At 40.8% G+C, this 15,843-nt stretch overlaps 1 protein-coding gene across 1 annotated transcript in view; it reads left to right on the top strand.

Moving 5' to 3' along the window:
- GAD2 (glutamate decarboxylase 2) overlaps nucleotides 1-12,715 on the top strand; it is a 38,712-nt gene extending 25,997 nt beyond the window's left edge. Inside the window, exons 10-16 of the mRNA XM_086615188.1 lie at nucleotides 1,098-1,214; nucleotides 2,353-2,417; nucleotides 6,275-6,353; nucleotides 8,038-8,187; nucleotides 9,990-10,097; nucleotides 11,804-11,893; nucleotides 12,542-12,715. Of these exons, the coding sequence (XP_086471314.1) occupies nucleotides 1,098-1,214; nucleotides 2,353-2,417; nucleotides 6,275-6,353; nucleotides 8,038-8,187; nucleotides 9,990-10,097; nucleotides 11,804-11,893; nucleotides 12,542-12,715 (783 nt within the window). The remainder of the gene's footprint in view (nucleotides 1-1,097; nucleotides 1,215-2,352; nucleotides 2,418-6,274; nucleotides 6,354-8,037; nucleotides 8,188-9,989; nucleotides 10,098-11,803; nucleotides 11,894-12,541) is intronic.
- Nucleotides 12,716-15,843: the final 3,128 nt, after the last annotated feature.

Here is a 15,843-nt window from a genome sequence, read left to right as displayed (position 1 = left end):
CTTTTTGTATTATCAGCCTATGATGCATTGGCAAAAACAGAGTAATCATTTGGGTAATTTGTGTATGTTTTAACACGTTGAAAGTATTCCTCATTGTCATCAAAACAGTGGAAGATAAACTAAGATCCACACATCTCTCAAAATGCGCTGCTTTTGTATGTGTTCATTAAAAGAAGCTGCAATTAAAACAACAGATTAAACTGAACTTAGCCCTGTGCCTTCAACAACATTTGTGTAAATAATCATTAGAAACACAGCATTCAAAGCTCATTAGTAACACAAATTGTCATTAAAAGTTTACTTTGTCTAAGAAAACCACTACAGTAGATAAAAATGAAAGATGATATGGCGATAGAGTACCACTTGAGCCTACGGACCAGGTGTTTCACTTTGCAGAGGGAAGTTTAGAACTTTTTGATAGTTTAAACCCCAGCTCTGCAAAAAAATGTAGCTCTGAGTACTGCTTATGAAATCAACAGAACAACAAATGAATTTAAAATGAAGCACTGATATTAATTATGGTGTGTGACGGACAGTGAGTGCTCCTCGGTGAGGCACAGCATTTAGCAGAAGGAATCCAAGAGGTGGTCCCTGTCTCCTCGCTCTGCACGAGGGATGGAGCTCCACACCTCCCCTGTGCATTGCCCCCAGGAGACACCCCCAGACGCCACCCCCAAACGAGAAGCTCTCACCGGCAGGACTGGGCCACCACACGTGCAGACACTGACTGGGATAATTATACCACAGCCCAGGGCACAGTCCTCCAGAGATCGCTCCTTGCAGTGTGGTGCCTGGGTGAGGTTTGTTTCGCGCAGCATGATGCGGAGCAGACCTTTCTGTTCCAGGAAGGTGTCATGGGGCAGAAATGCTCCTCCGAGCCCTTAACCCGTCTCACGCATCCTCGTAAATGGTGGATGCTGGTTTGGAAGTTTGCTGCCACCTTAAGGTAGAAACGATAATGTCACTGGCACCTAAACTAAGAGGAAACCAGTGTAACGAAGCAGGTGTGTCCGCTGGGAGACGCTCGTGGGGGCTGCTGTGGGCCGAGGAGGCTGTAGCACGCTGACCTTGCCAAGCGCCGCTGTGCTTTCTTCCAGGGATTTGTTCCTTTTCTGGTGAGTGCCACCGCCGGGACAACGGTTTACGGGGCGTTTGACCCTCTCATAGCTATTGCAGACATCTGCAAGAAATACAAAATCTGGATGCACGTGGATGTAAGTGTCATCTTATGGGGGGGGGGGGGGGGGGTTGGATTGCAAGGTGTATTAGCCTTAATTTATTCATTTTTGGGCAGCGTTGTACAAAACCTGTTGTATTTGGTAGCTGTAATTTAAGTCTGACATCCAAACACGGATTCGCCATTACTCTGAAAGGCCAGGTCAAGGGGACATTTTAGGAGCTGTGACTGTGTGGTACTTTTAGCAACTGGGACACTTAACATGACCCAGTTTAAGTGTTTTTTGGCCTTCAGCTTTATCTCTAAATGCAATTAGTACAAGAAATAAGTAAGAGAGCACTGGCTCAGCTTTTGCAGCAGCTGCAAAATAAATACATGAGAAAAGGCTACGTTTGTCTGGAGTAAAGTACCTGCATTGCTGAACAGATGAATGTAAATGCTAGAGAAATTTATCGGATTGGCTACTTAACTTTATCTGGGTTCTTGCCAATAAATCTTTCTGAAGGATCATCTTTCAGTCCTAGAATAGCTTTTGTGTCATTTTTGCAAATCCTTTCTCCGAAAAAGCTTGGTAATTGAATTGCCTTAGGGCTGGGTATCTTGATTTTGAATTACTGTGTCAGCCAAAATCACTCCAATTCAAAGGAAGAGTTCATATTTACCTTAAGCTACTTCTCAGTCAGATGAAATGTCTGCTCGCCCCAGATCTGTGTGAGCCAAAGCAAATGAGTAGAACGAGTTGGAATGTTCTAAAATACGATGAAAACTCACTAGAGCAGCTGAGATCCCAGGCTAGTTTGTTGTCATCACTTAGCCACTAAAAGAGAAAAGGCATCTTACACAGGAGCAGCTCTGCAAGCCATTAATTAAGTAATTAATTAATTAATTAATTATAGCATGGGGCAGCCCAATGTGTCAGTGTCAGAGGAGGTAGCAAGGAAGGGAAGAGCAGACAATCTGGGGTGGTACGCAGATTATGGGCTATAAACTGCTGCTTCCAAGCTACTGGAAAAAAATTGTTAGCACAGCTAATGCCTCAGGCCCCGTCTGTCTGGTCATTTTGAAACGTGCCACATCAGCAAGAAAAAAGAAAGGCCCCAAACTGATGTGAACACACAGATGTCATCACGGAGAAATACAGAATTCTCATTAAGATACTGTGTCTTGCCTTCTAGGGAGCATGGGGTGGTGGGCTCCTGATGTCAAGAAAACACAAATGGAAGTTGAATGGCGTTGAAAGGTATGATTTATTAATGCTAATTAAACAAATTTATTAAATGCATTTTAGCACATTTGTGATTGTCTTAGCAATGCCTATAAATAAAAGCAAAAACCAATGTTATCCCCAAGATACAATATGAAGAAATTACACAAACTGTCCTTCCAGTTGAAATAGCATTGCTAAGTGCCTTTGTTCAGTGCTACAGTAGTGTGGCACTTTGTTTTGTAGTGCAAACCGCAGCCATTTCTTGTCTGCGTTTTCATTCCTTCCAGCATGTTTGCAGCTCCAGTGTGGTTTCTGCAGCATCTTCTGATACAGTGTCCAACATGAACAAGCAATTGCATTTCTCTAAGAGATTAATCTGGAGGTCTTGTGTGCTGAAGTCTAAGTATAAAAGGTGGATGCACCTGCAGTTTGGAGAGGTGTCCTGGCAGTCATTGACCTCTGCTCTCTCGCTTCTGGAAAGAATATCCCCCTCCAGGCTGTGTTAAAGACTTCTCAGCAAATCTGTGCCTGGATATAGACAATTGTAGTCATGAACGTTGCACATAGACACAGATGTACATAAGTGATACTGGTCCAGTTCAGAGTCTGGAAAGACTGAACTTAAACTTCCAAACAGCTGCTTATTCAGATACTTTTAGTTTTAGAACTCCTTGCCAGAGGATGTTACCTGCGTTCAAGGGAAGACAAAAAACATTTGGGACTTCTGTGAGCCACAAATGACTACAGGTTCAGATAGTGTTTGGAGGAAGGTAGTGTATGCTGGCCATGCTTTGTGTTCTTCCCAAGCACCTATTTAGGCCACTTGCTAGAGACAGTATACAGGGCTAGATGGAGTCACTCTTACATCTGTGTATTTTCTGTATCTCATGCTGTTCAAGAGTAAATTATTACTCCCTTCCACCTTTTTTATCTCTAAATTGAATTGCTGTTCCTTGCCAATTAAAATTACAAACAACTTCCTCATCCTGTTCCTGAAGATTAGGAGGATACCTTGATGATTCAGTTCCTTTCTCATACATCTCACATGCAAAATTTGGAGAACAGCCAATAGTTCTATGAATTCAATTTAGTTAAGTTAAGACTGCCTCCAGCACTCCAAACTTACGTATTGTGTATTAAAAGGACAGACATCCAAATATCCAGCAAGTTAGAAAAATCTACCCAGTTGCGTGTGAGGACAGAGTATGAAAAAAAGAGTTTGCCTCCAAAATTTCTGTCCAGATTCTGCTGGAATTAGAAGTTCAGGTTGAATCTATATTGAAAAATTTTCCAAATAATATGTTTTAGATCCAGAACTCCACTGGATTTTATCTAGTGCTTTGATAAGCACCATTGTTTGGCAATGAACTAATGAAATTTGTCATTTCCAGTGCTGTTCCACTGCTTGATGGGCACAGCAGTTTGTCCATATCTCAAGTGTGGGTATCTTTAGAGCAGGCTTACTACACCCAACTTTTATGGACATTCCTGTTTTATGGTAGATATCCGAGTACAACCGAGTCATTACAGGTCTAGATAGAAGAGAACTGGGGCTGGTACTCATGTTTGATAGAGGAGAAAGGTTCAAGGAGGGAACATTAAATGGAGCACTCTGTATTCTGAGTACTCCCATCCTTCTGGTAACAGGCAGTCAAGCAAAAACTGTCCTGCCAAAGGCAGGAGGAGTTGCAGGACCATCCTTACTGTGCCTTCTAGTCCCCACATTGTGGATTTCAGGCTGCTCCAAGGCACCAGGAAGCATGCTCTGTGGTGTCTGGAGCAGATAGGTCTGGCCATCATCAGGAGTATCAGTCTGGCATCCCTCTCCCAGAGGCTGGGGCAGGGCATGACAGCTAGGTGAGAAAAGCATGTTTGCAGCTGAATGAGCGCTCCCATACAGGGTCTGGGCTTCCTTCCCGGGGCTGCTGCTGGTCAGTGAATGCACCTCAGTGTGTTTTTTAATGATAGCTGAGGACCAAATTATACCAGTCTTGAATCTCTCCTGTTGCCCCTTGGAAATCTCTAAAGGAAAACTTTTCCTCTTTTTTTTTTTTTCTGTCTGTGACTCACAGCCAAAAAATTACATAGGTGCTTGGTGCTCGGTTATGTGGGCAAACACGAGATGCTTTAATAAAACATCTGTGGATCTGTGTAGCTTTTTTCCTTCACTGTTTTTCTCAGTCAGCAATTTCTTCAAGCACAGACTGATGGCTGAAGCCCAGAATAACTGATAAGAAATGAAAAATGGTGGATTTTTATTTCACATAATTACTTTTTTTTTTCTGTGTGCAATTGGGTTGTAATTGGGGAAATAAATTACCTTAGGGTAAATTGTTTTAGGCAGATGATTAACACCTGGCTGTTGCCAGTAAATAATCCTTTTGCTTGAGAAAATCCATACCACTACTATTACCTATAAGTCTCTTAAAAAATTTCTGCCTGATTCTGCATAGGCACAGATAAAAATTTAAAAGTATCATGTCAAAGGAAATTCATAGACCTGAATGCATGTTCAGAATCATTAGCTTTGATGTTGTAATCAGATGACTGACTCTGAGCTGATTAAAAGCTGCCAAATACTTGAAAAGCCAAGCCAAACGACCAGATGTTGCCTGTGGAAGACTATTCCCTACAGATTTTTGCATCAGGCACTTGTGCTGTCCCATTTAAATAGCAAAGAAGAAAGCACAGAAGTGTTGTGCAGTGTCCATGTGAATTTTGGAGTTGCTTACTCTGAAGGAATGGAAGCAATTTGGCAGGAAATTATAAGGATATGCATAAACCTATAGCGCTATCTCCAAATCCTACAAAGGAAAATACTGCCCGATTCCAACATGCTCATCTCTGTTCACCTAAGTGTTACCTGCAAATGTGTCCAGAATCCTTTAAGTTTTCACATGCCCCAGTTGACTGATTTATAGCAATTTATATCATCAAAACTCAGCTCACTGCGCTACATGAAATTCTGTGCGCTATGGTTCCTTGACAGCCTGCCAAACAGGACACAAATGTATACATCTATCAGCTAATCATCATATGTAATAATAGTAATTAACAAATAGCCATTCAAGCATAACAAAAAATTAAAATAATAAACAACTGGACAACGTTCCATTCAGCCCTTGCCGCAGCCCCAAACGTCTCATTTCTAAGCTGGATTGTGACAGCGTCCTGTTTGTTCACAAGGTCTGGGCTGACAGCTGTTTTTGCAGTGAAATTGTCCTGAAGGGAGGCAGGATCAGACGCTTTTGTGGCGGGATAGATCACTTCTGTGTTTATTACTGTGGTAACTTTGGACCCCATCCTCCAGTTGTGTGAATTGCCATAGCCAAGCTAAAGTTAAGGAGCTATGGAAATCTACCGTCAGCAGAGCAATGAGGAAAATTACTTTGGACCAGGTTTTCCGAGTTACTCAGAGACGTGGAAGTACCCAGAAGTATTTAAAGGAGTTTTCAAACATGCCTATGTGAGCTACTTAATAAAATCGTACTGAAACTGGAATCAATAGGAGGGAATATGCTAGTTTGCCAGCTTCCTATCTGCAACCTTAATCAGCTGTGTGCCTTTAGAAACTTCATTGGTCAGGTGGGTGTTTTTAGGAAGTTTGCCCTATGTTTATAGATGACTCCCCAGGAAGTTTAATACTGATTTAGTAGATAGAGCAATTATCCTGTGGCAAGTTGCCAGAACTGTCATCCAAAAACCAACTAGAGTGGTCCCTTATGAGGGCATTGCTTTCCTAATACCAGCCACTATTATTTTCAACTTTGCTTGCTCAGAAAAAGGTCTGCATTGCTACATGTTCATTATTTTTCCCATTATTACTAAATGTCTCTATGGTTTCGTCACCATAGTACAATGTCTGAGTTTCATGTGGTTTGCTGTCCCAGGGCCAATTCGGTGACCTGGAACCCTCACAAGATGATGGGCGTCCCGCTGCAGTGTTCAGCCCTGCTAGTAAGAGAAGAGGTATGTCTCGGTATATTTGGTTCTCTGATCCTTTCTGACATTTTGCTTCTGAAAATCCTAGATGTTTTCTTCATAACTGTGTCATAGCTGATATTTGCTAATGAGATGAGAATTAGAAACGAAACTGAGAAATAGACCTCTTGTCAAATGCTTGGCCTGTGACTGCAAAAGGAATTAAAGTAGCTGTCTAGCAGAAATGATAGATGCAATTAATGGCAATGTCTTTACAGAGTTTTGTGTCCATAGGTAAATTGTGGGTGCATAAGTGTGTAACCCCACTAGTTACTGCAGAGCATAAAATGTAACTGTAGGCAAACTCTAGTCAGTTTAGAATGAAGAATATGTTATATATGCAGCATGACATTTGGTCCAGAATCTAGGCAACATTACACTTTCTGGACTTTTGTGATATTTCAGCCCAGCTCTGATACATATATCCACTTTGGGTCACATGGAAATAAAAAGGGAAGACTAAGTTCACTTGGAATAAAAAGTAGACATTTTGTTTAGTACTAGAATTTGAATTACCCTTCAAGCCTGTAATTTTCTTATAGCCATCAGTTACTGGGACAGCTGCTATACAACTACCACTTACTAGACCAGCTATCAAAAAGCTGGTTGCTGTTTGCTAACAGCTGTACAACAGATTGTATACAAAGTGATTGCGCTCAGGAAGAGAGGAGCTGGCTTTTATTTGCCCTCTGGGTCAGTTCCCTGAGACAAATCCTGCCTGGTTGAAGTCAGTACCATCTTTGACCTCTAGTGAGAACAGATGGCTCAGATTAGGAGAAAGCCAATTTTTTTCCCCTCTCATTTTACTATCTCAGCTTTGCATTACATATAAAGATTAGACTTGATGGTAAACAGCCAAGTTTTGATTCTTCTTGGACTGGAAATTGCAGTTTTAGGCAACAGCCCTACAGCATGCCTTAAACTTGGTTGAGGACTTAACTGGAGCCAGAACATGACTCTCTGCACTTCACTTAAAAAGCTAAAAAGGAAACCTCATGCTTTCATGAGCTGGGTTTCTTCACCTTGTTGGCTTCTGGCCCTCCCACAAAGCTGCCTCTCAAAATGGTATCTTGCAACCCAGAAATAACTCTAGCTGACTGTTTAAAGGCCATATGCTCTTCTGTCTGTTCAAAGCTTTCTATACCACTGAAGCATCCAATCTGAAGCTGAGGGCTTTGCAGAAGAAGACAGAAAGAAAGAAAACAATGAAAATCAGAATTTCAGAGACCAAAGCAATTAGAAAAGTGATGTGATATTATTTAGATTAGACACCAAATTGGCTTGGTCTGACTGAACCAGAAAAAAAAGCCTTCCAGGGAAAGGGGGAAAAGGAACCAGAACAAGGAAAGAAAAATGAGATCCAAAAACGAACTTGTGCAGAATGATGCTAGGAAGCACAACGTCCAGCTTTTTTAAAAAAACCTTGGCTCTGGGAGTGGATTACACATGGCTGGGTCAGGTACCAGAGTACCTGGGCACTGAATGAGATGTGAAAACCTTAGTCCACTGAGCAACTAAGTCGGGATTTTTTCCCTTATTTTTCGACTTCTTTTTCCACTTGGACACATATTCCACTGAATTTGGGTGTTTGTAATTTCTCACCCAAAGCAACCCTCAAAACAGTAGTCACATCTGTGCCAATGTCACTTTTTGGTGTCTTTGTTTCTATAAGGGATTGATGCAGAGTTGCAATCAAATGCATGCTTCCTACCTCTTTCAACAAGACAAGCACTACGACCTGTCTTACGACACGGGAGACAAGGCGTTGCAATGTGGACGGCACGTTGATGTCTTCAAGCTATGGCTGATGTGGAGGGCAAAGGTAGGACTGCCTGCAATATGTTTGTTTGCATTAGAATAATGCACACCAGATACAGGGTTTTTTTTCTGCAATCATCATTTTAGAGAATATCTGACCTGACTTTCCCATATATAACATGAAAGAAAGAACATTATTGTTTTCTGTGTTTTTTTATATTTTTTAGCAATTTAGCTTCAAAGCAGCACACATGATTTTGAAACTTAAACTCCGTGGCTTTGCATAGCATTTGCTTTTTGTAACTGTGGGAGTCTAACAGCATAAATCATATATCTAAGAATGTTGTTGCAAGGATTTCTGGAAATAAAAGATGTTTTAATGACAGTCAGAAATTAAACATGGCAAATCAACACTGGAATAGCTTGTTTCATTGCATGCAGTAGATACAAAGTCATCTTTTGAAGGAGTAGAGGAAAATTCATCAAACTCTGTTCTCTGGGAAATCTGAAAACACCAGTTCTAGTGATTAATTCATCTGTATTTGTAGAATGTTGCTAAATAAGTTGTTCCATATATTTATCCAATCTGTTATGTTAAGTTGCCTCAGGTTTGTTCAGAGGAGATGACATCACTGTTTTCATTTCCAGAAAGCTTTAAAGATCCTCATGTGCTTCATTAAACTCTGAAAACAATTCCAAGACAGACATCAAATGTAGCTGGAGGTGTGGGAGTCTGTAAAGGAGGATGCAAGTTTCTGTGGTCGCAATAGCTGTTGTGCTAACTGGGGTCTCCAGAGTGGCAGGCAGTTTTAGCCACATGCCTCTCTCTAACTCCGAGCCTTTCTCCCAGGGCTGTGATAGTTCTGCCCTGTTTTGAAATCTCTATACACAGGGGGATAATGACATGGGCTTTTAAGTCAGTTCTGCACTGCCAGAAAAGATTTAGCAAGGACATGCATCCATTACTCAGAGACATTTCTTCTAAACCACATTTTTTCAATATGCCTTGTACTGCTTTTTCTCTTCCAACACCTTGCTTGTAATATTAAGGTTACAAATAGGATGTGTGTTCCTTAAACAGATTTTCTGTTCCAGTTGTTTATTCCCCTTCCTCCCTCATAAAGCTGGATCCTTTGTTTGTGGCATCACAGCTGGTGATTGCAGGAACAATTATGATGTCACAGAGAGAGGATTATGATTTCTGCTTGAGAAGAAAAAGAAGGATTTGCTGTAGCTCTTAAAAACACAGCTTCTGAGTTTATATGGTGTCTGTTAGAAAAGAATAGAGAAAAACACTACAGAGGCAGGGCAGTGTCTAAACAAAATGTACATTTTCACAGGCATCAGGCCGGACTCGAAAAACGTATGTGCCCATTCTGTGTTTAACTGAAAAAGAAAAGTTATTCTTGGAAAAGCCCCCAGCACATCACCCCTGGAAGATTAAAATCCTCTATTCCAAAAATAGCAGGAGACTCCCCATGTCTGGAACTCAAAACCTTCTAGAGCCCCTCCTCTATGCCAGTCCAGACTGTCCGAGGCCATGCTCAGCGTCTCTGCAAAATCTACCAACAAGGGCACCCTTCATCAGAGGTGCTGCAATATTTTGCTGAGAACTGAGCTAGTACCCAGTGCTTATTTTGCGGAGGTGGCTATAGGGGAGTCAGTGGCAATAGCGAGAGACAAACGAGCTCTGCTTAGCAGCATCCTCTGTCTCACAGAATCAGCCCTGTTATCTGTCCCACAGAGACTTTTCAGAGGTGACTTCTGCTGGTGCTTTGGCAAGTGCTGCAGGCTCTTTTCTCCTTTCGCTGCTTTGGTTCACAGAATGGATAGTCACATAACTTTTTTCTTCCTTTGTCTCTAAAGGGAACCACAGGGTTTGAAGCACAAATTGATAAGTGCTTGGAACTTGCAGAATACCTATACAATAAAATAAAGAACAGAGAAGGGTATGAAATGGTGTTTGATGGAAAGGTATGTATTGCAACTTCTTTTTCCCAGTTGGTCAACAGCACTTGTCTTAGTCACCTATTGGGATGCTACCAACAGGTCAGACCAAACAGCATGTGACAGAAAGCGATGTCCCTTGTAACAAACCCTGTTATTGTGCTGATATCTCTCTTCCTCATGGGATCCAGGGACAAGGGAGGTGATGAGGCAGCTGTGCATAAGATTTCAGTTGGCACAGTTTCAGCCCGCAAACTAACCACTGACATCTCAGGCTAACACAGCGCAAACACAATTAGAACCAGCTCTTAAGTAATACAAACAAGTTGTGATTTCCTAATAGCAGAGTCTGTTATGAGTGGGAGGTTACAGTACCCCACGCAACTCTGGAAGGACAGTTGTGCAAAGTGCTTTTATAAGCATTCTCGGGTGGGCAGCCACAGGGGACCTGGGGTGACCCTCGGCGGCCATCTGCACTACAGTCCCTGCTGCGAAGGGATGCAGCACATGGGGACAGAGGCTAGTGTTGCTCAGGACCCCAGCTGGCTCATGTGGCACCATGTGGGTTGCAAGTATCTCTAGGCATGTTGTTTCTGTTGAGGGAGTCCAGCTCAGACAGGACCCCTGGGTTGCGTGGCTGTACCTCCGAACTGCGCCGGACAGTCTGGTGTTCAGCCATCTCTTTGTGGGTAATCCTCTCCAGCTGTGATAGCTGGAGACAAGCTTGGTGGCAACCTCTGTTACAAAGTTAACTGGTGTTTCACCTGTTGAAGAGTGGAAAAAAAAAAAATCTCATTTTAGCTTTTTCTCTCCTACTTGTGATGGTTTTTGCTCTCTGTACTTGCCCGGGAAGATTTTGTTTCTCAGAATGTCGCTCCCTGTTAGCAATCACTTTAGTGCATGCCTAAGTGCTCTGCAGCACAAGGATAAACGTCAGCATGTTCCTTCGAACAGAGATCACAGGCTCATACCCACATGCTGCTATGTGATTTAGTTCCTGCACCTCACACATCATCACTGAATTTGGTCCATTGGGTCTGATGATGAGTAAAGGAACCGGCAGCAGTAGGAATTGCTGTAACTCACACATTTAGCATCCAGCAAAGAGGAACATAGCAAGTCAGGCAGCTGTTGGGAGATGTAAAAATACTCAAAATGTCAACTGATTCTTACTTTATGCCTTTCTACTTGGTGCTGCCGTACAAGTTAAACTAGCTAAGAGACTGTGGTTGCATATTAACACGGCAGCTAGCTGAATCAAACTGAGAAGCAATAAATTTCATTAAATGTAAGAAAATCTTAGGCTGCCTTATGTACCACCTGTGACTCCTGTTTACAGAACCAGATTTTGTATTATTCTGGCATGTAATAAAAGTAAATGACATGGTCCTCACCTCTAAATTATCTATAATAGACTCTTGCCTTAGCCACACAATCCCTTCAGCCTCTGGAGGGGACAGCACCTGAAAAATCTAGATGCTGTTCAATAGGCGATAAATCTGTCTGCACAGCTGGATGATGTGTTTCTGCATCTGACATCCTGCAAATAAATTGCCTAAAATTATTTTTTTCTGCATTAATAATGATGATGACTCTCAGTGGACCACAATAATGAAAACCATTGACTGCTGTCACAATATGATGTATGGGAGGGAAGAAAGGCGTGAACTTAATTGCAGCTAAGATATTATGAGCATTTCTTGCAGTGCAAATCATTATTTTTCTGTGTTCAGCCTCAGCACACAAATGTCTGCTTCTGGTATATACCTCCCAGCTTGCGCAGTATGGAAGACAACGAAGAAAGAATGAGCCGCCTTATGAAGGTAAGCAGCATTCTCCAGAACATCATGGCAACGTCACCTCGCGATATTCTGGCAGATGACACCTCCGTCGTGATTTTACTGCAGGTTAGGCTGGCACCACGTTACTCTGGTCTCCAGGTTTGGTATTCCCTGGGTTTGCCTGGTCTCTAGAGTACTTATTTGAACTCGCTGTATATTTACTGAAGTTACTGTAGACTGCAATTGCTAAACCCAGGAAGTGCAACAATAGCTTGATAATACCATGGCACCCTGGTATACAAAAAGAAGATGGAAAACCATTGTAACCATATGTTTTGAGCACTACAAAAACCAGCTTCCATGTGACTTTTGGCAATATTGAGAAAGTAGGGGGAGAAAATTCCCCATTGATTTTAAGAGCAGGACAAAGAAAGAGGATAAACCCAATGTCTTTTCAATGATGCATTTATTCCTTAATGGAGTTTAACATTTTTATCAATATCAGCTGTAATTTCATTTTAACTGCTGCTTGTAGCTCTTCATCTTTTTTTAAAAAAGAAAACATACTCTGTGTTTTGTTACAATAATAAGGATGATGGTAGTAATGAAAATAATTAAAATAATGGTAATGATTATAATGATAATAATAAGAAGAATAATCATCATCCCCTGCTTTTTGTTACATTGCAGGTGGCTCCAGTGATAAAAGCCAGGATGATGGAGTATGGAACGACCATGGTGAGCTATCAGCCCCTGGGAGACAAAGTGAACTTCTTCCGGATGGTCATCTCAAACCCTGCAGCAACTCACCAAGACATTGATTTCCTGATTGATGAAATAGAACGCCTGGGACAAGATTTATAATAATTGGGTGTGAAAGTCTGTTCTTGGACCTCTACGTAGACAATTAAGTTGTCACAAACTGTGCGAATGTATTTGTAGTTTGTTCCAAAGTAAATCTATTTCTATATTGTGGCGTTGGAGTAGAGTACAGTTTAAAATCAAGAAATATGGCTCCTTTAAAGTCCTTTCCTGAGTTTTAGAATACCTCCTTAATAATTAGCTGCACAAAAAGCTGCATTGAAACAAATAAGAAAGAACAGAAGATATTTAAAATTTTATCCCCAATTTTAACACAGTGACTACTTTAAATTGAAAGCAATCAGACTAATTGATGCCAAATTTGCCCAAAATGATGACAAAATCAATTAGGGGAAGTGGGAGGGGGCGGTGAGAAGCAAAGTATACAAGCTGTATGTTTAAAAGTGAAAGTATTTTGCCTTTTTCGTAGTATTAGAACAGAATTTCTAATTTACCTATAGCAACATTTCAAATGTATTTAAATAGGTATAGTTTTACAAAAGGAAATATATATATATTAAAAAAAAATCCTATTTTGTAAACTATATATTTTAATTTTATATGGGTTATAAAACTGTAAGGACAGATGCTGAAAATTAACTAGGATTCTTTTTCTTTTGATGGAGGTGCCTCAAATACTTATTACTGCTTGTTTTAAAATATAAGCCCACATACTACATTCTTAAGAGGTACCAATACCTCATTTCTCCATGTCATGTGGATTGTACATCTCCAGGGTCGATTACTGAAAAACCTCAAGAGTACTGCAGCTCTTAAAACCACTTAATAACGTCAATTACAGTACAATAGGATGCTATTATTCCTAATTATGTTTCCCACTTGGCTTAACTAAGCAGACGCACAATCAGTATACAGTGCTAACCAAGACTGACATAAGGTTGTATTTGGATGTTTTCTGTGTTCTGTGGTAAAAAGCCTATCCAAAAATAAGTCATATGTCTGAAAAAACTCTTTATCTCATAACCGTTTCTTCTGTGAGCAGTCCAAAACTACACTGAAAATTAAAATTGACTGAAATTCTTACTAACAAAATAACATGAAACCTCACAGCTGCATTAAGAGGGTAAAAACTCCTTACAGCTGTACAGGGCTGCAGGACAAGGCCTAAATTAAAATGTGACTGTAATCTGAGTGGCAAGGATGGAGTCTAAGTAACCAACTACTTTCTCTCAGTGCTGGACTCCATCCTTGTCTGCAACAGCTTTGAAAATTGCAGGAAAAAAAACAGAGATAAGGCTACAGCTGGCTAAAACAGTCCATGCAGGCGTTTTTAGAAACCATGGGCACAGCTCGTGCAGAATTCATGTGCTGCGTCATTCCTTAATATTAGAGGTGACTATGGCATGGAAACTGAAATTTATCATCTTTCCCCTCAACATCTGGAAGTGTTGGTAAGAGTTCTGCAGCTCAAGCCTGCCTACTTATAACCCTACTAAAGTTTTGGTTTTAACTTTGCCTGAACAGCCAACTCTTATTTGTAAAGCAATATTGTTTTTCTGTCTCTAAAATACTTGAAGAGGAAAAAAAAAGTGCAATGTGATTTTAATTTAATCTAAAATAGATAAATGGAGTACTGATTCAATGTAAGATCATGAGGACATGAAGTAAGAGGAAATAAATTGTGTCTGTAATTGTGTTGCCTTTATTATATTGATAGTACTGTTTCGTCACCTCAGATTGAGGCTGTGCACTTTAGATTTAAACTGTACAATGTTGCAAATCAACGTGTTGCTGTATAAGCTTGTACAATATATTATTGATATGTCATTATTTGTGTGGTAGTAGTATTGACTCTTGATATTGTAAGAACTGCATTCACGCTGGTCCCTCTACTGTGTATCTTTGCTTGGTATTAACGTCTCCTCCTCAGCTTTTGGGCAGAGCTCTCGCCTCATTTCGGTGGGTTTCCATTGCTACCTATGATGCATAGTGTTGCAAGCCAAGCTATGAACGAGATACCAATTCTATCAGGAAGGACTTCGATGTGACCTTTGCTAAATGTGTCAAGACCAGCAGACTAATGGCTGTAAATACTGAGTAGAGCAGCAAATTCTGTTCTTCGTTCTCGTGGACAAAAAGGCGAGCAAAGAGCTTAAAAAGTAAAAATGGTACAGGTACAATGATGAAGTAATCAGTAGCCTGGTTACATCTTGCATGTGCAATTCCGTTTTAAAGTGCTAAGTGCAAACAACATATTTATTAGCTGTATGTGCCAATCCAAGATTGACATTCGGTGTTCCAGGAGAACCAGCATTTTGGTTTTTTTTCACATTACTGTACTTACTGCAGCCAGGAAGGAGCGGCATAGCAACCTGTTCTTGTGTTTGACCAAAGTATCTTATCTGTGGTGTTGATCTAAATCCAAATAAAAGTATAAAACGTGACTGTGAGTCTTTTCATTAGCAGCACTGATGGGCACTGTGTGCATTTATCACTTGTGCCGTTTCAGAGCAAGGCCCCAATAAAGAGAATGTTTAATTGTAACTTTCTATGTCTCCTGCTGGATTTTTTCATTACAAGACACATTCAGTTAATTATTGTAACATAAAAAACCCAATTCCATCACGAGACCCTTTTTGAGGTAATGCTCAGCACCAGCATACAAGTGTAAATCTGCCATCTGGTATTCCTTTACCTTATTTTTACAAGACAGTTTTAGTTGCTTTATTATCCTCAGACAGGCTTAACAATTTTTATGTTTTGTTTTGTCTTTTTATTCCACAAGCACTTATCCCCAAATTAACTGTAGACTCTAATCAGCCTCTGGCACAGCAGTGAAAGCAGTCAGGGCACTTTCCAGGACAACACAGACTATACGATAGCAATGATTTAAGAAGGCCGTCAAATAAGGAAGACAGAACAACTGAACGAAAATTTAATATTTTAATCCTCATGTCTCCACTGGCCCGCGGCCTCATTCCTCCAAAATCTGCCACCTGTCTGCTCTGTTTTCCTTCCACCCTCTGAAGTGCTGCCCAGCCTGATGTCAATGGCAGAGAAAGAAAACAAAACTACGCTGTGAAAGTGGCAGTGGTCAGAAAGCTTATGCCCAAAATGAGATTTTCTGTATCATTTAAGTGTGCAGCAGAATTTTCTGGGCAGAGCCCAGC

This window comes from Tauraco erythrolophus, chromosome 7, assembly GCF_009769465.1.
Source record: "Tauraco erythrolophus isolate bTauEry1 chromosome 7, bTauEry1.pri, whole genome shotgun sequence".
NCBI classification, from domain to species: Eukaryota; Metazoa; Chordata; class Aves; order Musophagiformes; family Musophagidae; genus Tauraco; species Tauraco erythrolophus.
The sequence above is the reverse complement of the archived record's forward strand: the minus strand, read 5'-3'. Positions and strand labels throughout refer to the sequence as shown.